This window comes from Pimephales promelas, chromosome 15 (assembly GCF_988280905.1).
Source record: "Pimephales promelas chromosome 15, fPimPro1.hap1.1, whole genome shotgun sequence".
NCBI classification, from domain to species: domain Eukaryota; kingdom Metazoa; phylum Chordata; class Actinopteri; order Cypriniformes; family Leuciscidae; genus Pimephales; species Pimephales promelas.
In genome coordinates this window covers 20,434,991-20,457,054 of record NC_142783.1, presented here as the reverse complement: position 1 = coordinate 20,457,054, position 22,064 = coordinate 20,434,991, and the positions used below count along the sequence as shown (strand labels likewise).

The window sequence follows — 22,064 nt, the reverse complement described above, 5'->3', positions numbered from 1 at the left end:
AACAAAAATAACGACTTTATTCGAATATTCCTTTTCTTCCTTGTAGGCCTGAGACGAGAGTTCAAGAGATTTCCACGACGCATGCGCGAGAACTACGTTATTTTTCTACTACTTCTTGTTCAGTTATCGCGCATGCGTCGTGGAAATCTCTTGAACTCTCGTCTCAGGCCTACAAGGAAGAAAAGGAATAGTCGAATAAAGTCGTTATTTTTATTTGTTTCACAAAAAAAAAAAGTATTCTCGTCGCTTGATAAACTTAAAGTTGAGCAACTGTAGTCACATGGAATATTTAAAAATGTTCTTCAATGACTTTCTGGCCCGTCAAGTTTCAATCCTTTAGGAGCCTATGTAGCAGTGATCCACCACTAAAAATTCATCAAAAATATTAATTTTCATTTTTGGGTGAACTGTCCCTTTAAATAAGTCAATAAACAAGTATAAATAAACAATACCAATTTTTTATGTTTTAGAAGGAGTCTCTTCCGCTCACCAAGGCTGCATTTATTTGATCCAAAATACAGCAAAAACACTAATATTGTGAAATAGTTTTACAATTTAAAAGAATTTTTTTCTATTTAAATATCTTTTAAAATGTAATGTATTCCTGTGATGCCAAAAATTTTCATCATTACTCCAGTCTTCAGTGTCACATGATCCTTCAGAAATCATTCTAATATGCTGAGTTCTGCTCAAGAAACATTTATTATTGATATCAATTCTGTATTGTCAGTAAACTTTTTCCCTCAATTCTTTGATGAATAAAAAGTTCAAATGAACAACATTTATCTGAAATATAATAAGCTATAAATAATAAATAAAAAATACAATCTATTTATTTACTTTACTTGTTTCGAAATATTTAGTTAATTTATTTTGGACCAAAAGTAAATAAATCATAAATCTAATGAGAATTCTAATTGAGTGAGGTTTATACTTAAAACAAGAACAAAAAAACAAAAACAAAACTCAAGACAAGAAGTATTTTTTATATGAGTAATTCATCTTGTTCGTCAAAATATGTTTAAAAAACATTCCAGGAAACAAAATGATTATTATTGTTACTATTTTGCAGAGCACAAACAAGCATAAACGCATAGTACCCATCTCCTCTCTCACTCATCTCTCCTTTTTTGGTGAGAATTTTTAAATGTTGTAATAACAGCCTGGTTAACCTCTGATCTGAGTTGAAATCAGTGAGCATTTAAACAGTGTGGTGTTTCTCGGTCGCTATATTTCTCTGACAGCGGAAAAACCGTTCTTTCTGTCTGGGAAGGCCTCTGCACATAGTATACACTGCATTTCCTTTTTTAATTTTCATCTCTCTCTTTCGTTATGCTAATGTAGTTCATAACACATGACCCTGCTGAACTGCTTTTGTTATTACTCTTTGCTGCCTGTGGTCACAAAGAGCCATTTCCCTAATTTAAAGGTCTCAATATCCTGCGGATACACACTCTAATATTTACACATTCTACAATTATATTCACACACAGATTATGATCAAGTAAAGACATTTATAATGTTACAAAATCGACTATTTCTAATCTATTTCTAATCGACCTCGCTGTTTTTAAACTTTTTTTATTCGCCTAAGAATTGTCGTGTTGAAGCTTTTCGAACAGCTCAAAGTTGTCATCTGGTAATTGCGGTAATTTCGACGTGACATGACTGCAGCACTCAGCGTCTGTCTAAAAGTGAAGGTTAGAAACGTTCGGTGGAAGAACAGTAATCATTTAAGGGCTTAAAAGGCCAAAATTGACGCTGCAGTATCTCAAGACAGTATTATAAAGTCAAAGCTGGGTTTTACCGTAAAATACTTGACTCTGAAATAACATTTTCCTTCTCGTTATTCATCACTCTACTGTTATGTTGTTGTAAACAACAGCATGAACGGAGCCGTTTCCATGGCATTAGCAAGGAAATTCTCAGTTAAGGCTCAGCTAACACCCAGTCTGGTGTAAAGTCCTGCCAACGAGCCTGGCATGTGCGGACGACAACTGCCGCTAATGTGGGTGTCATGGCAATGCATAGCTTCATCCCAGAAAGACGCTTGGGAGCAGTTAATCATTACGGAGTTAAATGGATCAGCGTTTCCAGACTGTAACAGACTTTGAAACTGTTATAAACCTCATATGCTTACATTTGCACATGGACACAAACTTGACAGAACGACCACACATATCAAATGAGTTACTTTTTCTCATGTGGCTCATGTATTTCTGTGCTGGGAAATAAAAAGTGGACTAAATAATATTTAATCTAACGAGAGAAAAATCACTTTAATTAACCTATTATCGCCACACATTAGCGTGATTGCATTCAGAGGATGCACGTCACTCATCAAACCCATTCATTTTAAATTCATCAAGCAAGTTAATTAAAGATACTCTAACTATATGCTGAATCTAAAAGCTTTGTTTTCTGTTCTAAAGCATTGGTGAACGCTGCCTTATCAGTCGGCGTATGTCCCTCGCCTAGGTTCTGGTCGCACGCTTGGTTAATTGGAAGTTCAGTTGTTTTCTCTGTACTACTGGCTTTTATTTCTCACTTCTGATTGACACATTTGTCATTTTGTCAAACTTAGCAGAAAACAAATCAATGGATATGGTTGTAAACTCTTCAGTGGAACATTTTTTTTGTGCCTCATCTACCTTACCATTGACTTGATTATTGACCTGTAACTAGTAAAGAGTGCAAGTATGATGTCTGAGTATGGTGTCTGAACCAGCATTTGTGATTTCATTAATCAAACTTAGTATCACAGTGTTTTAGCTTTAGCCCCTCAAACAAACTTTTCTCTAACCCTAAGAGAATGACAGTTTCCTGTTAGCAAGTGATTTTAGCTGATAGGGTACAACGTAAATGATTTTAGCTGATAGGGTAAAATGTGTCTAAAATGTGCTTAAATTAAATTTTCTCCTAAAACAAAACCCACTACAGTACTTTTCTCTAAACATCTGTAGTACTTCCACGAGTGCTGCCACTATATATATATATATATATATATATATATATACACACACACACACACAGTATATGACAAATACTGATTGAGTAATACAGTTCATGTAAAAAACAGTGTACCATTTTAGATTTTTATTTCAATCACGTTTAGTGTTTCATCAATCTATTTTAATATAAATATTATTCTGGAAATAAATCCATTCATCTGCTCTACTTCTGCTGCAAAATGCAAAATTTGGGCAAGTTACAGGTGTATTGATTATAACCATAGTATTAGAAAATGAAATAGGCCTATCGATAACACTGCTAGATTATAATTTTTAAAAGAGAACATTTTAAAGGAATATGATTGTTTTAAATCCAATCATAGTGAATTATGTCGGCATTTCCACGTGAGCTGCATCAGCTGAAGCTGCAGAGTGAATCAACAGCACTAAAGTAACTAAAGCGCTTTGCCATATAAATTAATAATAAACTCGACCAAATCCTTCCTATAAGAAATGCAAATGCACCATTGAAATTGATATATATATATATATATATGAAGAGTTCAGATGCAAAAGCCTCTAAATGCCATTTGAAATTTTCTTCTAAAATGATCATTCTTATCAAGCTTGTATATTTAAGTTCAGTGATTTCACTTAAATGGCAATAAAGATTACCTATTAATTGTCATTTAAATGAAATTACTGAACTTAAATATACAAGCTTGATAAGAATGATCATTTTAGAAGAAAATTTCAAATGGCATTTAGAGGCTTTTGCATCTGAACTCTTCATATATATATATATATATATATATATATATATATATATATATATATATATACTGTATACAGTATGTAGGCCAACCCAAAAATGAAAATTCTGCCATCATTTACTCATCCTCATGTCGTTCCAAACCTTTATGACTTTCTTTCTTCTGTGAAACCGAAACAAAGATATTCTGAAAATGTCTGTGGGGTTTATTTTGTTTCTTTCTTTTTTTTTGTCCACACAATGAAAGTCAGTGGAGCCCAGTGTTGTTTTGGACCCCATTGACTTAAATTGTATGGACAAAAAAACATTATTCAAAGTATCTTCTCTTATGTTTGGAACAACATGATAGTGAATAAGGACAAAACTATAATTTTTGGGTGAAATATCCCTTTAAGGATGTTTCGGAAAATGACTGATTAAGAAAAAGTTGCCCTTTTGTGTGTATGACATTGTCAATGTATAATGACTTTTACTGGAAAGAAAGATGCAAATGTGAGAAAATGATTTTCTGCAGTGAGATGAAAAGAGCAAAAGGGCGAGAAATGGAGGATGAAAAGAAAAAATGGAGTGAGTGAGGTAAAGAGGGAGAAGAACAGCATTAGAAAGAGAGAGAGAGAGAGAGAGAAAGATGGGAATGCTTTTGCTTTCTGCTCTCTCAGCATTTTCTCTACGAGTAGCCCAGTGTGTCTGGAATACTAAACACAGTGAACATGCCCTGCACTTCCAGGAGACACAATCTATTTAACGTCTGTGTGTGAGAGTCTCCTCTGTACATAAATATTGAGCTGTTTGTGTGTTTTTCCTGTTTTAAATAACAGTTATCATGACTGATGAAAGTAATATAAGGGGGTTCAATGTAGCATGGAGCTTTATTCTGCATAATTATATGATATATCAATCATAGCCCTGTGCACACATGGATGCACACGCACACATTCTCCTCATTCTGAGATAAATGGCTGTATGTAAACATAAACATGGGTGGCTGAAACACAAAAATCAGAGGTAAGTTTTTTCTTTCCCGTCTCCCACTTCCCTCTCTCTCTCACCTGGCACTGAAGTGCCCAGCGCAACAAACACCACGGCCGTGACGGAGTCTTTGAGCCCAATGGTGCAGCCGAAGTGGGATGCTAGATCTCCGATGAAAGCCGTCAGGAGGCCGATCATGACGATTGACACCACGAAACATGCCCACCCGTTCCAATAGTCGGTGGGCGGGACGAAGGCGAAGAGAACTTTCCAGAAGACGGTGAGGAAATGCATGACGTAATCGAAGCAGGAGGGGAGCTTCTCCTCTCCGCATTCTTCATCATCATCATCCTCACCTGCAGGAAGACAAGATAATGACCTTATACAAGGTGAATAAACATATTCAAGTTTTGCCCCATGACTCATCCTGTACCATTTGTGCTAAAACAAGCAAGACATATCAAGGATTTACATTGAAGGAGGAATCTGGGATACTATTTATAATATAAATAACCAGAATGTCACATTTTGACTTGGGCTAATAAGGGTGGGGTTTAAGGGGTTCCCCCTCGGTTAAAAACGATAGATAAAGCCTCCACACACACAGCCTTTTATCCATATGTAGAGCACACAGCATGTGTGTGTGTGTTCAGTGAGGTTCTGTTTGATATTCTGTTGGTGCAGCGTTTCCTTGAGAGCGTAAAGAGAGCAGCTTACACACGCCCACACACTGCTCTCTGACAGGTGAGGCTGTTCCTTTAAAGTGTGATTAGATGCTACAGGATGTTCAGGGATCTCGTCTATTCACAGCAGCAGGTGAAAGCAAACGGATTTAAGCCTTTTGGCAGTGGATTTCGTCATTGTTTCGCTAAGACTTTCTATTCACAGGCTAAAACCTGATTACACACTGTGATTTAACGGATGATTGATCAAGTAGATCGTTAGATTGGGATACATTCGTTGAGACAGAACATTCATATATGATCATTTAAAATATGCAAAAATGTGTGTATGTTGGACTGTTTCATTACAGCCCAAGAGTATTAGGTCACAATGATGTTTGCTGTCACTGCAGTACATGCGTGTATATATGGACACATCTGTGGCAAAAAGACAGAGAAGGTCAACATGATGCTTTATGTGCTGTCCACGAGTGAGTCTGAAGGGTGTAAATGATTTTCAGATTGCTTTCAGACAACAGTAATACATGCATACATGACTATGCCATTGACAAATGGCATTTAAAAAACAAACAAACATGATTAATGTTCTATATTGTATACTCACTGTCTATTATTGTAGCTTTTAATTGTATATTTTTAGTTTTCATTTTAGTTTAATTTGTATTAATTTAGTTTAGTGTGCCTATATACTTTTGTTTAGTTTAAAAGAAATTCTATATATCTTTAATTTGAGTTTTAGTAATTTTAATAAGTTAAAATTTTAAATTTTTATTTAATATTTTACTTCTATATTTATATGACCCAAACTGACCTAAACCCTTAAATATATATATATATATATATATATATATATATATATATGCTAGATCTCCGATGAAAGCCGTCTAATTTAACAAAACCATTATAAGTGAAAGAGGTAAGGGGATATATATATATATATATATATATATATATATACATGCCATTATCCCCTTCCCTCCTTTACTTATAATGGTTTTGTTAATTATAATTTATTTATAAAAAAAATTCTTCATGAATAATTTTCCCAATTAATGACATCCCCAATTGTCCCAAAGAAAGGTTGGATCATAATGTAGCTCAATTCTGTGTCCTTTTTTGTGCCCAGTCCATAGATAAGTAAACCCTTACACCCACAGTTCTGATGTTGTGTTGACTCTCTTTATCTTTCCATATAAATTATCTCGCTGTGCAGCAGCGAGTCTGACATTTAGCAAAGCTTTTAAACTTTAAACTCTTCAATATTACTGCCATTAACTGCAGACCTTTTCCGCTTCTTTGTATCTGTGTGCATTTGTGTATTGTGTATATTTACGTGTGTACATCTGCATGTCCTGATAAAAAGTCATGGAAAAATCTCTGTTCCTTCCTCCGCGGCATTAGGAAAAAAAGTATCCAGTGTTCCATTTGTCATCAGTCAATGACATCTGTAAGGAACCAATGGGCTCTATGCACAGCGGTACATCCGGTGAAGGTCTAAGGATGCTGGATAACTTCCGCCGATCGTAAAGTCCAATGCTATACCGAGAATTTATTTTGGTTTTTATACTCTATATACTAAAGAAACGTTAGTCACAAAAAACAGACAAAACAGACACCCCTCATTTTATTTATGCGTCTTTGTTTATTATATTAAATAAGCATAACTATAAAATTACATCTAAACGTATTAAATTTTCGTTTCAAAGACGGGAGGAGAGTAAATTTTGAAGACTCTGCCATAATCTTGTTTTCCTCGGTTTTCCTTTGCTTTAAATCTCCCCAACCGGAAACTGAAGAGTAGCATTGTGTCGAATGCGGAACTTATTCGTGCATATTGCCTATTAATGCAAATTTGATGTTAGATAGGATGATTGCATTGCTTTTTTTCCAGTATGAAAGTAAATAGTGCTGCCAAGATCCAAAAATGAAAAAACAAAACAAAATTATTGTATAAATAGTCTATATGACTTAGGCATTTGAAAACGCACATTTAAATTCGCTGCACTGTGATTTATTAAAGGCACACAAGAACTATGAACATGTATAGTAGCATTATTTATTGAAAACCTGGCCTGACACATCTTGACACACCAAATTTGAAAATATGTAAGAAAATATGTGAATTTGTATGACAATTTGAGAGGTGTAGTGGAGGATAAAAACTACAAATATATATATATATATATATATATATATATATATATATATATATATATATATATGAAATAACTAAATGTTGTATGAAAAGACTTGGTCTGACAGCAGTTGTGTAATACTGGTGATTACAGATTACAGGTCAGATCTAAAAGAACACACACACACACACACACACACGCTTTTAACCTTGCTTTGCCCCAGAGCACAAATTGGCACACTGATAGGTGTTCATGTGTGAATCACTAAGTCACCAACACCTGATCCACACAAACACACACACACAAACACATGGCTAGCAGCAGCAGCAGCAGCAGCAGCCTCTCATCAGTGATCATCAGTCACTCTTAGTCCGTGCTGCGAGTGCTAATTACTTCAGAGAAAACAAACCCAAAAAATAAATAAATCCCTCTCTTGTTTTTCTCTTTCTCCACCTTCATCTTCATTTCTGTCCTTTGCACAAATAACGAAGACTCCTTCGCACGGCTGTAAGTGTCTCGTGACACTTACGTGAGGTGAGGATGTAAAATGGAATTTCCCAAGTAGCACAGTTGCCACCAGGGGGCGCTTTACAGCAGAGATATATTACTGTATGCTCTTAAAAATAGGTTCTTTATTGGCATTGATGGTTCCATGAAGAACCTTTAACATCCATTTAACAAAAGTTCATTTATAGTGGAAATAGTGGATCACCTCTTCTCTCACAGTGTCTCAAATGGATAAATAAAGGATTCAGTCTATCTAAATCCTGCCTTTCCGCAAGCCTACCCTGATTGGTCAGACGGTCAAGCCTGTTGTGATTGGTCTACCGCTCACAGCGCGTGTTGGAAACAAAATGCATATCTGAATTTCAGCTTCCTCAGCGCTTGTATTCTTGTATACATACATAGTGATACGAACAGTAACAATGGTGTCGGTTTTTCGTATCAGTTCAAGCCTCAGTTCGAGTCTCAGTCCTCATTGGATTCGCAATGCTCAACACAAACCAACTCTCAACAACTTTTTGGCAAAGTCCATGTGGGCTGACATGTGGCTTTTACTGAGGATTGGCTTTATCCAGGCCTGATTGGTGGAGTGCTGCAGAGATGGGTTTTCTTCTGGAAGGTTCTCCTCTCTCCACAGAGAAACGCTGGAGTTCTGTCAGAATGACTGTTGAGTTCTTGCTCTCTCCCTGACCAATGCCCTTCTCCCTCAAGCGGCCAGCTCTAGGAAGAGTCCTGGTGGTTCCAAACTTCTTCCATTTCTGGATGATGGAGGCCACTGTGCTCAGTGGGACCTTCAATGCTACAGAAATTGTGCCTGTGCCTCAATACAATCCTGTCTCGGAGGTCTACATACAATTTCTTGGACTTCATGTCTTGATCTGTGCTCTGACATGTAGCCTACTGTTAAATTTGGGACCTTATATAGACAGGTGTGTGCATTTCCAGGTGGACTCCAATCAAATTGTAGAAACATCTCAAGGATGATCAGTGGAAATAGGATGTACCTGAACTCAATTTTGAGTGTCATGGCAAAGCCTGTAAATATTTATGTATGTTTTTTCGTATTTAACTTTTGATAAATTTGCAAAGACTTTAAAAAAAAACTTCTTTTATGTTGTCATTATGTGGTATTGTTTATAGAATTTTAAGGAAAATAATGAATTTAATCCATTTTGGAATAAGACTGTTACATAACAAATTGTGGAAAAAAGTGAAGCGCTGTGAATACTTTCCAGGTGCACTATAAATGTTTACTGAAGGTTTCTTTAGGGAATACAAAATGGTTTTTCTATGGCATTGCTACAAAACCCTCTTTTGGAACATACATGTACCATACATGGCCATATGTTCAGTACAATCACACACACTTACAAACAGTGAACAAAAAAAATCATTCTCCTGAACAAGGTCAGACTAAATCACAGGAAATAAAACTTTGGCAAACTAGTACTTGGTACAACGAATACTGTACGGAAATATGCTAAAAAATATTTTAGTGTCAACATAGTACCAACGTATCAGTGCATTTGACATTTCAAGTGAAAAAAAAAAGTTTATTTGATGTAATCTATTAGGGCTGTCAGTTAAATGTGTTATTAATTGCATTAACGCAAACCCATTTTAACGGCGTGCGATTAACAGTCTTTTTGGCCTAGCACGCTTCATCATTTTTTTCACATACTTTTGAAACAGGACGCGACATGTGCGCGCCAGGGCTATGAAACCCATTCATTTCAATGGCTTGCGCCGTGCAAGGACGTTTTGAAAGCGCAAGCGGATCTAACTAGACCGGAAACAAAACAACAGGCACAACACACACAATTGTTTTGGCTTGGGCTTTTTTCCCATCGGTCATCCCCAGGGTGTATACCATCACGTAGGCTATACCATGACTTCTCCCGCCTTCGACTCTGCCCTGAAGCCTCATCCTGGCTGGTCACTGGCTCTACATCTACACATTGCCTTTAGAATATTAGGTATTTAAAAAAAAATATGTATTGCATATTATATACTGTTTTTTTAATTAATTTATTTTATAAAAAATATGTATATTTTAAAACTTTTAAAAATGAATACGTTAATACGTTCTATTTCGAATAAATTTTGCTTATAAAAACTAAATGTAGCCTTAATGAGCATAAGTACCACATATTAAGTAAAACTAAATAAAAATAATAAAAATAAACATAATTTCTAGTTTTTCTACTTTTTATTACCTTTAGATATGTACCTTTCATGAATCCTTCTTATTTAAATAATAATTTGCATTAAATTTGCTAACTATTTTATTTCAAGATTATATACAATGCGGCAAAACATTACTGCAACACGTATGGTCTTTTCTGCTTTCAATTGTGCTTTGTAGGGCTATCAGTTAAACACGTAATTAACGGCGTTAACGCAAACCCATTTTAACGTCAGCATTTCTTTCACCCTTTTATTGACGGGCAGTGTTACATTGTGTGAGAGATTATTTGCTCCAAATGAGAATGTTAGTGTGAAATTGAACACAGTATACATGTACGTTTTGTTTTCAATAATAATAATTAAAAAAAAACATTTGCACAAAGCAAGCCGATCCACTTTTCCATGTTGATAAGACATTAAAATTAGAAAAAAAAGAATGGGACAAAAAGAAATCAAGAGACATTTAGAATAGATAAAAATGTGCGATTAATTGCAAGTTAACTATGACATTAATGCGATTAATCGCGGTTAAATCTTTTAAACGTTTGACAGCACTACAATCTATATAACCCATGGATGTCTAATCCTGGAACCCTGCAGAGCCTAGATTTAAACTTAATTAAACACACTTGAACCAGTTAAGCGAGCTCTTCAGGATTACTAGAAACTTCCAGGCAGGGGTATTGATACTGAAGCGGAGCTCTACAGGAAGATGGCCCTCAAGGAGCAGGATTGATCACCCTTGATATAACCCAGTTGAAAACAAAGTGCTAAACAGTGGCATTTAACTAATGCAGGGACTTCTGGCAACACTTATAAACGATTAACATTTCGAACAAATTATTCTTTTTTAATGAATCGCTAAATCTGACCTGCTGTTGCTCTTCACAACCCAAATACTCACCAGCACTGACTGTGATGGCCTCAATAAACTGGTCCCTCCAGCTGTTGGTGCCAACCAGAAGAGCCAAGTTTGTCTTTTTAATCAGCTTATCAACAGTGTTCTATAGAGAAGAGAGAGACACAGCAAACAAAGAAAATGTACGGCTTCATTACTGTCCAGTGCAACTGAGAACAAGAATAAACAAACATACACACACTTCAGACGGGGCGGGCCACAATCCATCGAGTGCTTCTGACTGCTCTCTGGTCTGCCCCGCTGTGAAGTGTGTGTGGGATCGGAGTGTGTGCATGTCTCAGCATGGCTAGTGCGTGTGGGCTGAAGTGCAGGCGTGTGCATGTGTTTCGTCCTGAAGTGTGTGGAGGCGACCGATGAGATGTCAATGTTTAAGATCCTCGACCTTCCCTGACAGAACGAGAGTGTTTCTATAAGGAACTAGAAGGAAACTTGTTTCTACAGAAAAACAGGCATCTACAGACTTGCAGTCGGATGTATTTTTAATTCACGCTGTATGCAACCTATAAAGTAAGTGATAAATGTAGGTTATCGTATACTAGCAACTATTATCAATGAAAATCATCCACAAATCATAAAAAATCCAAAGTTTACAAAGTATACTGCAGTAGAGATCTTACCGGGAGATCTGTTTTGTATTCATATGATAATTGGCTATTGGTAGATTTATGACAGTATTGTTACTTAACCTCAAGTTGTTAAAAACCTGTATGACTGACTTTGTTCTGCACAACACAACAGAAGATAATTGGACACTCGTGAATTTCAATGAATAGAGGGATAAACATGTAGACATTCTTCAATTATCTTCTTTTGTGTTTCACAAAAGAAAAAAGTCATACAAGTTTACAACCACATGAAGTTGAGTAAATGATGACAGAACTGTCATTTTTGGTGGAAGTATCCCTTGGTTGATTTAATGGGATTATGAATTAATGAAGAAAGTGGGAACTGTGTAGCAAAATAACTCACCTTGAATTCATAAGATTCCTCGATGATAACCTCTAGTTTGGGGTGATCTCCGAGCATTGGCTTCCCCATTTCAGCGATGCGTCGCTCCTCATCATCTTCCCCTGTCAGAGGCTCCTCCTCTTCCTTCCCCGCCTCTTTCTCCACCTCTGAAAACAAAAGCACAAGTCAGAGAGAAACAAACCCACCTTATATTTCTTTGTGGATCAATAGGTTTCTGTGGCTAAACTGGATTGTGTAACAAGAATTTGGCTCTGCTGGGGAAAATCCTTTAAAAAGTCAAAATCTCAGATCTTCGTTGGTAAATTTAGAAAACAGGGTACATTTAATAAATCATACATTTATAACAGAACACATACAGACCACTGTGACACTGTATATATGAGAGCTGTGTCAGGGGCAGGATTTTTCCTTCATTTGTTTCAGCGATGAAGCTTCTATGGGCCCTGGGTAAGTTACTGTGAGACATACACAGAGCCCTGATCATGTGACTGGGTTTAGCCCAATCAATCACCCACATTCACACACACACAATGAAATGAGAGGGTCAAAAGAAAAGAAGCAGATGCATATCGACATGGGGGTATGATGAGATTTGGAAATTAAGTAACAATAGAGACATGCACATGCTGATGTGGACAGAAAAGGAAAAGGGCGGGAAAGGAGAAAATGACAATCCTTTGGGCAGCAACATGGTAATTAACTCCTATCACATACATTCTCTTTTCAATTTCTCTTTCTGTCTCATATTTATTTCATATTTCCTTTCAGTTCACAAGCTCAGCTGGCATTACCATAACAACTCAGCAATAGTCATAAAACAATGTTATGATGACAACATTCCCAAGCTCAAAACAAACATGAGCCTCATAGGCAGAAATGGCAGCATAAACGAATTAAATATCTAATGGAACAAATAAATCACAAGCCACAAATGAACCCAGAGGCATTAGTGGAGGATTCCAGCATAAGATTCACTGTCAGATTAATGGCAGAGCAACTCGCTCCTGTAGCCTAAACAGCCTCTCTCTCTCTCGATATTTTATGTTCATCCGTTCCAGTGTAATCCGTTCATCTTTATTCTCAGACGGCAAGTTCTCCTTTTTAGCGAATAACTTGCTTTTCCACACTTTTCTGCCAGTTGATTTGTGAGATAACAAAATACACACATCACCATCTCTTTCAGTTTCTGTCCCTCTGAATGCAGATCATTTTTCCACACTGTGTTTAGTCTTACATGTTATTTCACTATCTCCTCGGTTTTAGGATGTAACAGTCTCTCAATCATTTTTTCTCGCAAACGGTAGTTCTATTTTGTTTGTAGTATCTGTAAAGAAGACACAATAAATTGAAAATAAGAACTGATTGGTCAAATTGTATTGGCCCTGTTTGAAGTAGTAAGTCAATACAAAATTGATAGCGTATAATGGACTGACCAATAACTAGTTAAAGAAAATTGAAGAGGAACAGGCAGAACAATAATTGGGTCTTACAAATATCAATAATTGGGTCAGAGAGGTTTGAGTGATGTCATGCTTAAATTATGCTGTCACTCACATTAAATATTAAAATTCCAACTATACAGAACACAAATATAAGAGCTAATTTTACCGAAATACAACAATATTAAAGGGCATGGAATGTAATTTACTATGAAAAAATAATTAAATATAAAATTTTTTGATATTACTATAGATTGGTATTTTAATATACCAATCTTTAAAATGTAATAATTTATAAAATAAATACAAATAAAAATGAAGAGATTTCTTATGCGAGGTGGGAAAAGTTCCAGAACTATTTTTTCTAATTATTTTTAACCAGCTGGTAATCAAAGTAATACATTTACTATTTCAGGCCCACTGTAGATCTGTGTCCATCACTGAGATGTGTAGCGTGGCAACCACAGAAAAAGAAAAAAAAAAGCTAAAAGATGTGGCACATCTCAGAAGTAAAAGTAAAGACAAATTAAAAACTAATTAGTCACATTGAGATTTTGTGAGTAGCTTCAGTAATTGAATGAGATGCTGCAAATTTTTCATATTCTGTCAATAGATGTGACACAACATTAAGATGGAGTCAGGTTCATGTAATGTGATATTGATTTAATTGGCTGATGTTCTCTCTCTCTTGTTTTGTCCTTGAAAACAGAGCTATCATTTTCAGTCTACAGCTTGTACACACGCACACGTACACACACACACACCCCTTTCATTCTCATCCAGCCATCTCTTTACTGTCCTTTATTTTTCTAGCATCTCTTCTTTCTTTCATAATAAGTAATCTCTTTTCTATTATCTTCAAGTATGAAGGTTTTTAATCATCCAAGGTACTCTCAAATGCCTTACAAACAAAGCTAATCGAATGCAAATGGACTCGATTATTAATTATTTTGAAAACGTTTCACCACTCATCTGAGTGTGTTAATCACTGATGAAGTCATATGGTGGTGTAGCAAAACATCATCAAAAATGCATAACCAAATCCAGCTGCATTTCATTGAATTCTACCTGATGTTCCTCTCTCTAATTTGCTCCTATTTTCCATGTTTTGACCTTTGGATCCCTTTTAATGCATCTTATATCACTTAAGCTAAAATACATCATAAACCAAAATCATTAAATATATTTTTTATATTTTTAATATGCATATGATAAAAACAAATCGAAACACATCAAAATACTGAAGTGCTGGGAAACTGAACCGCTCTGCTTCCTGGAAAAGAAATGTTTATCTAAATGTGAGATGAAACACACTCAAACAACCTTGGCTTTGAAGACAGCTCACAATCTCATGCTCGGAGTCTTTTCCAGCTCCCCTAATCTCTCCTCATGATTTACAGCACCGGATCTGAACTCATTTGCTAGCGTGCTTTAACATTTCCTTTGTGTCTAGTTATGAGATTATTGCAAGGAAACGAAATGAAACAATTCGCTTTGAAGCTTGCTTTCTTTCTGAAGTATATTGAAAACACCCTATATGGTAAAATATAAAAAGATTGTGTAAGAGCAGATGATGATCACTATATAAATAAAAGGGTCATATCATTAAAATGTAAGTGCCCTTTCTAAATAAACGTTTTGTGTAGTATATGAACAAACTGCAAGCTTCAGACTATAAAGACCATATACTAGTATTCAAAAATTTTGGGTCAATAAGATTATTTTTTTTTTTAAAGAAATTAATTAAGGCTGTCAAACGATTAATTGCATCCAAAATAAAAGTTTGTGTTAACATAATATATGTGGGTGGACTGTGTATAATTATTTTGTATATATATATAAATACAGAAGTATTAATTTTAGGGCTGTCAAACGATTAATCGCGATTAATCGCATCCAAATTAAAAGTTTGTGTTTACATAATATATGTGGGTGGATTGTGTATAATTATTTTGTATATATATATATATGAAGAGTTCAGATGCAAAAGCCTCTAAATGCCATTTGAAATTTTCATCTTTAATGATGATTTTTATCAAACTTGTATATTTAAGTTCAGTAATTTCACTTAAATAACAATTAATAGGTAATTATCATTGCCATTTAAGTGAAATTACTGAACTTAAATATACAAGTTTGATAAAAAATCATCATTAAAGAAGAAAATTTCAAATGGCATTTAGAGGCTTTTGCATCTGAACTCTTCATATATAAATAGACACATGCATGTATATTTAAGAAAAATGTATAAATATATAAAATATTTATACATAATATAATTTATATTTAATTTTATATACAGTATACACATGAAAATATTTCTTAAACATATACAAGCATGTGTGTGTATTTATATATATAAAATTCTTATACAGTGTCCACCCACATATATTATGTAAACACAGACTTTTATTTTGGAAGCGATTAATCACGATTAATCGTTTGAAAGCCCTAAAATTAATACTTTTATTCAGCAAGCATGAGCATATGAGACTGAAGACTGCTGAAATGGCTGCTGAAAATTCTGCTTTGTTATTAGAGGAATAAATTACATTGTAACATTTCACAATATTTATGATTTATTGTATTAAAAAAAAAAAAAAAAACCCTGTGCCTTGGAGAGTTCTTTCAAAAACAACCTGATACCAATCTTTTGAGCAGTGGTGCATATTGAAATAAAACTGCAGATACGGCTTGTTCTAAAATCTTAATATGTTAATATGCATTTGACCGCCCACATTTAAACATTAACAGGGCTTAATGTTTTATTATTAACAGGGCTTAATTTATATTCTTGCTACTTAACCTTTTCAGATACTATTACTGGCACATAACTAAAGACAAGAGTAAGATATGAAGGAAATCTAGCAAAACGTTGTTCTGATCCTGGCAAGGTCATTGCTAAAATAAAAAAAAATGACAGGTGAGTTGGTGTTCCCTCACTGGACGTATCAGGGCCGATTAGCCGCTACATGATGAATGTTGAAAACTGAGTCTTTACTATGTTTTTGCTGTAAAAACAAGCATGTTTTAATGCATATGACCCCTTTAAAGTATATGTATAATGTATGTGTGTTATTATGCGAGTAGTTGCATAATCAGCGAAAGCAAAGAAAAGTCATTAGATTAGTAAAACAGCAAACAGACACCAGGAGAGAGAGAGAGAGACAGAGAGGGTGAGACTCTGCCCAGAGGGAGAGAAGAGTAAAAAGCGAAGGAGACACTGTGAGAGGGAAAGAAACCTCTGTATACTGTCCATCCTCTCCTTCTCCAAAGTGGCGTCTGTAGCTCTACGCAAAAGCTGCATTGCTTATCGTATTCCTCTCGATTGAGAACCCTGACTGCTATCGTCTTCCTGCAGAAACAAGACAACAGGAGGGGGTTGGAATAATGCATGCATGATACACAAACACACACACACGCACACACGGGGACTGGGCTGCAGGGCTGTCGATGGTGTAGCTTGGCCTGTAGTTGATCTCGATGATGATCCAGAGGACTGGTGTTCAGTGTGTGTGTGTAAGTGTGTGTGTGCTGTATGTGTGGTTCCTCGCCAGACTCAGGCCACGCCCCCCACCTTCCTTCTCATTGGTCTCTACGAGCTGAGGGTCTCCGATCTCCAGGAAGAAGCTCTTGTTCTTCTCGTATTCTTCGTCATCAATTATCCTGACTTTTATTGTTTTGCTGGAAGGGGAGAGAAAGAAAAAGAAGGGGAGGAAGAAAAGAGTGAGGAAAAGACAGGCCAAGAGAAAAAGAAGAAAGAAAGATAAACGGCATGCAGTCATGCAGAGGCAGACCGTCAGAATAAGAGGATGATGCAAGAGAGACAGATAGAGAGAGAGCAGCCTCATCAATTCTGACTGTGTCTAAATACACTCACAACCACAGATACAATCAATATTCCCTCTTATTTTTGTACTTGAAAAATTATTCAATTAAATGATCGCTGTTTCTCAATTCCAAGAACGCAAATAACAGACTTGCCTTCTCGTGGAGACTGGTCTTGCCAGGCTACCTCGAAAGAACGAACTTAGAAGGACGCAAGGACACAGAACGCATCCTTTTGTGAACTGAGATGTGCTGCGATCTTGTTGCTCAACTGACCGTCACAGCATATTATAAGCCAAATTACAATAAATGCAACATAACATAAACAAAAATGCTTCACGAAACAAATTCCGCTTCGCGTCAGTGTCCTGGATCAGCCTGTCGGGTTGCTCTACATTATCCCTTACATAATGTATGTTCATTCATTCAACAACATTTTCTGGGTTTTCTCAAGTTTTTTTCTCACTTTTTTTCCCGTCATCTGTACTGGAGCAACACCCGGCTCGGCATGCTCAGAGGAAACATTGAATACAAACCTCCACCTCCAGGCTAACATCATCATCATCATCATCATCAGAACCATAAACAAAATCTTTCATGCACAGATTTAGACCACTTGCTTCCATGCTTGCACAACCTTTCTCCAAGAGTAACCCCAGCGCAGAACATTACAACCAGAAAATCTCCACAGCAAATCATGGTGTACATTGTTTAACATATATATATATATATATATATATATATATATTTTTTTTTTTTACCAGAAAAATTTATTTATGAAAGTCCGAAGACAGGACTGCTAGGATAATCGCATCCAAAATGAAAGTTTGAGTTTACATAATATATGTGTGTGTAGTGTGTATAATTAATTTGTATATATAAATACACACACATGAATGTATATAATTAAGAAATATTTGCATGTATATACTTTATATATATTTATGCATAATTAATATTATATATAAATACAAATATTTCATCTATAAATAATTTTTTTTTTCTTAAATATGCATGCATGTGTGTGTATTTATATATAAAAAATTATTATACACAGTGCACCCACATATATTATGTAAACACAAACTTTCATTTTGGATGTGATTAATCGCGATTAATCGTTGCCCATCCCTGGCAATAAGTGGAACGGGAATTTTAGAATAACACAAGAGTCATTTATTATACTATTACGCTATATTCAACAACAACAACAACAACAACTCGTTCTGTGTCATGCCATTATACAATTTCTACATCATTGCACATGGACAGAACTTTCCAGTTTCGTTTTTCAACCCCAGCAAGTGTTTACGTGTCCTCTTGAACAGAAGAGAAAAAGGTTTTAACCAATTTCAGCCAGATTTGGCCAATTAATTCTGATTGGTGTGGTTACATGTGACTTTTCCAATTGTGCTACTAGTCCAATTACAAATATATTATCCATATAAACACAGCTAATGAAGAAAAGGCATGAGAAAATGAAGCAAGAAAGACAGAAGTGTCCTCAAATGCTGGCAAATGCTTCAGGGAAGACTGATAAACACAAACACTATCTTTCTGTCTTGCAATTTTATGTTTCTTCATTGGTTGTCACAGAAACAGTGTTAGACAGTTTCCAGATCTGCACTGTATGATGCAGTAAGCTGTTCATGTGTGGGAATGGCCCTCTCCACTCCTCATTTGAATGTGGGTTAGGTTCAGCTGAGGTCACAACTCACGGCAGTGCGCTCACGCTACATCAATTAGTCATAGAACTGCTTTTACACGCACACAAAGGTTTTAAAAATCACAGCGCATGCCGGTTTTATTATGCGTGCATGCGTGTGGTGTTTTCCTATTTATTCTTTGTATGTTTTGTTCTTGTCAAGTGATTTTGACATCCATCATCTAATCTCATTACCCACCTAAATTCTCCCTCTCTCATTTCAAATGATGCATCATATTTATAACTGTATTGGACAATGTTTATTATATCTGACAGAAAACAAAGTGATCTTTTAAGTGTGTGTGGTGTAGATGAGATGTTAATTAGAAGTGTTCTTGAGCTCTGTGAATAGTGCAGATGTTTTGAGATGGTCCTCACTGCAGAACACAAAATCCACATTACATATACCTAAACCTACCCATCCCCACCCCTTGGTCCCTAACCCCACCCCTAATCCCACCCATCTCCACCCCTTAGATCTGGATCCAACTCCGCCCCCTGGATCTCGTGTACTGCAATTAGATGCAACTGGAAGTTTTTATCATTCAACAAAACCAAGACAACAGATTCACAAGCAGTCAACACATCAGAACTCAGTGCAAACATGTTAACAGTTTAAGCTCTGGGTGAGACAAACTGTGACCATGTGACACAAAAACACCTGCTAAACCCACTGGCAGAATATCTACACTTTTCACAACCATGTTGTCTACACCGCTTTTCAGTGGCGGAACAAATCAACTGCTGTTGAAGAATCTTAAGCATGAAAGCAAAATAAATTATATTCACAAGCAAGTGACTCTAATGAGCCAATTCACAAACAACACTTAAAATAATGAACCGATCGTTCTATAACAAATCAGTCAAAAAGACTCAAATAATGTATTGGTCTTGAGTCAGTCTGACTAATCATTCACTTCATTGACTTACTGAGTCACAAAACATCTTTATCTTTAGGTTGTTCAAATGACATGTAGGTAAAGAATAATATTAAACTACTATTTAAATATTTATTTTGCCCTCTAACCTTGAATCTAACTTTCAAACTAATCTGTCTGCATTTTAAAGGGGTGATGAACTGAGAAATCAAATTTTCCTTGAGCTTTTGACATCTAAGAGGTCATCATATTATAAGAATATCCTGTAAGTTTCAGAACTGAAAACGTCCTTGTTAGTCCAATAAAAGCTTTTATTGACACAGCCTCTAAAAACGACTCGTTTTTAAAAGTGGGGAACTATGACGACAAAGAGGATAAAACACCACCCCCACAGAAGATGATCAACGCCTGCTTCACCACGGCAGGTTTAGCCCCGCCCACCGATTCGCGCATTACACACATAAGTATCATACATGTACATGCTTACCTCGTGATGACAAACTGGATCGCTACCGAGCAATACAGAATATTGTGCAGTGCCTGGTTGTGCAAGACAGTCGCTGCATAAGCTTCCTGTGTATTCCAATAGGACTGCATGGATAAAATTTATTTTTAATGACGTTCCAGCTGATGAGGTAAAACATCGTCGTCTGTTCGCTTCATTTCACTGAGGATTGTTTTGTCAACAAGACTGGATCTGCAGACCGATTAAGAGTAAAGAACGGTGGTGTGCCGTCTATATTGGATCTGACAGGAATATTGTGCAACACACGGACTCTTGGTCGAACATGTATGGGCAAATCCGGTTGCCATTTGACAACATAGGACGTTTTCCCCCACGTACACCGACGGGTGAGTGAAACTCATTATAATATGCAAAACTGTTCTCCACTCGCAGCAGTGGGTGTTTACTTCCAAGTCTTCAGTGCGACACGCCCATAAAAACCGACTGTTTTTTAGGTAGGCTCACAACCAGGGTACAAAATAGCCTATTACTTGTTCATTTTGATGTTTTTGAATGCAAAAACCAAGCGAACATTATAAGTTGACCTCAGACAACAATATAATAACATTTAAAAAGCCAGTTCATGACCCCTTTAATGTACTTCAAGACATTATACGTTTATTAAGCAATTTCCTCATGTAAACCATTGGCTCGTTAACTTAATGTAAGGTTTCTCAGCTTTTACTATTCTCATGGGCCTGACCTGACACACCACACACACACAAAACTTGACACGATCGACGTGAAGACTCACACACTGAAGCCTCTTGTATTCAGTATAGCATTTCTCTCCTAGCTTGCCGTTACAGTAGATGACAGTGGCTTTATGCGTGAGTACGTTCCCCTCTGAGAGCGCTGTCTCTCTTCAGCAGCTCAAATTTGAGCCTGCAGGAAATCAAAGCATGTTTTAGATTAAGCCAAACGGGCAGGGGCTTGTGGGAGACGCTCAAGGTCTTGAATCTCTGATCAGGGCGTTATATAAAGCTGGTCCAATTCAAGACTGTCCAGAAACCAAGCACTGCAACATGAGACATCACACATGTATCTCACTTATTTAAGACACAGTTGGGAACAATGTAGCAGATACATAAATGATATGACACTATCTGATCATTAATATACCTGCATTGCAGTAGCTTTGATCAGAAGAGATCCTGACACACACACTTGGCACAATCTCTTTCACACGGCTCCTTAAAATACATATATGGCTCATAAAGCTCATCAACCACTTCCTGCTTGAAATGATCTTCAGGTCGATGCTTCTAGAGGATTCGCATATAATAATAATAATAATAAAACTTTATTTTATATAGTGCCTTTAAAAGTAGTATCTCAAAGCACTTTACATAAAAAATAATGGAATTAGAAAGATACACAACAGTCTAGGCAATAAAAACTAAACAAGCAATAAAATAAAAGGCAAATATAATAACAATCACAGTGATCACACTATAGGTTTCAAACGTTTCAATACGTTTCAAACCATTGGTGGGACAGTGAGGAAGCTTAAACTCACACACTCTTGCTGCAGTGCTTGCAGATAATCGCCCGTCGCTGGTGCATTACAGTGCGTCAGTGACTGCGGTTGATGTGGACATATATCTCTGGGTCCGATCC

At 36.2% G+C, this 22,064-nt stretch overlaps 1 protein-coding gene across 3 annotated transcripts in view; it reads right to left on the bottom strand.

Moving 5' to 3' along the window:
• Positions 1 to 22,064, bottom strand: part of slc8a1b (solute carrier family 8 member 1b) — a 94,918-nt gene that overhangs the window by 5,017 nt on the left and 67,837 nt on the right. For 2 of the 3 annotated variants that reach the window (XM_039669679.2, XM_039669689.2), the window contains exons 3-6: positions 16,771 to 16,883; positions 12,090 to 12,235; positions 11,106 to 11,205; positions 4,773 to 5,048 (exon numbers count right to left, since the gene is read on the bottom strand). In XM_039669679.2, the coding sequence (XP_039525613.2) occupies positions 4,773 to 5,048; positions 11,106 to 11,205; positions 12,090 to 12,235; positions 16,771 to 16,883 (635 nt within the window). Of the gene's footprint in view, positions 1 to 4,772; positions 5,049 to 11,105; positions 11,206 to 12,089; positions 12,236 to 16,770; positions 16,884 to 17,105; positions 17,213 to 22,064 lie in introns of all 3 variants that reach the window. The other variant, XM_039669715.2, reaches the window with a different exon arrangement.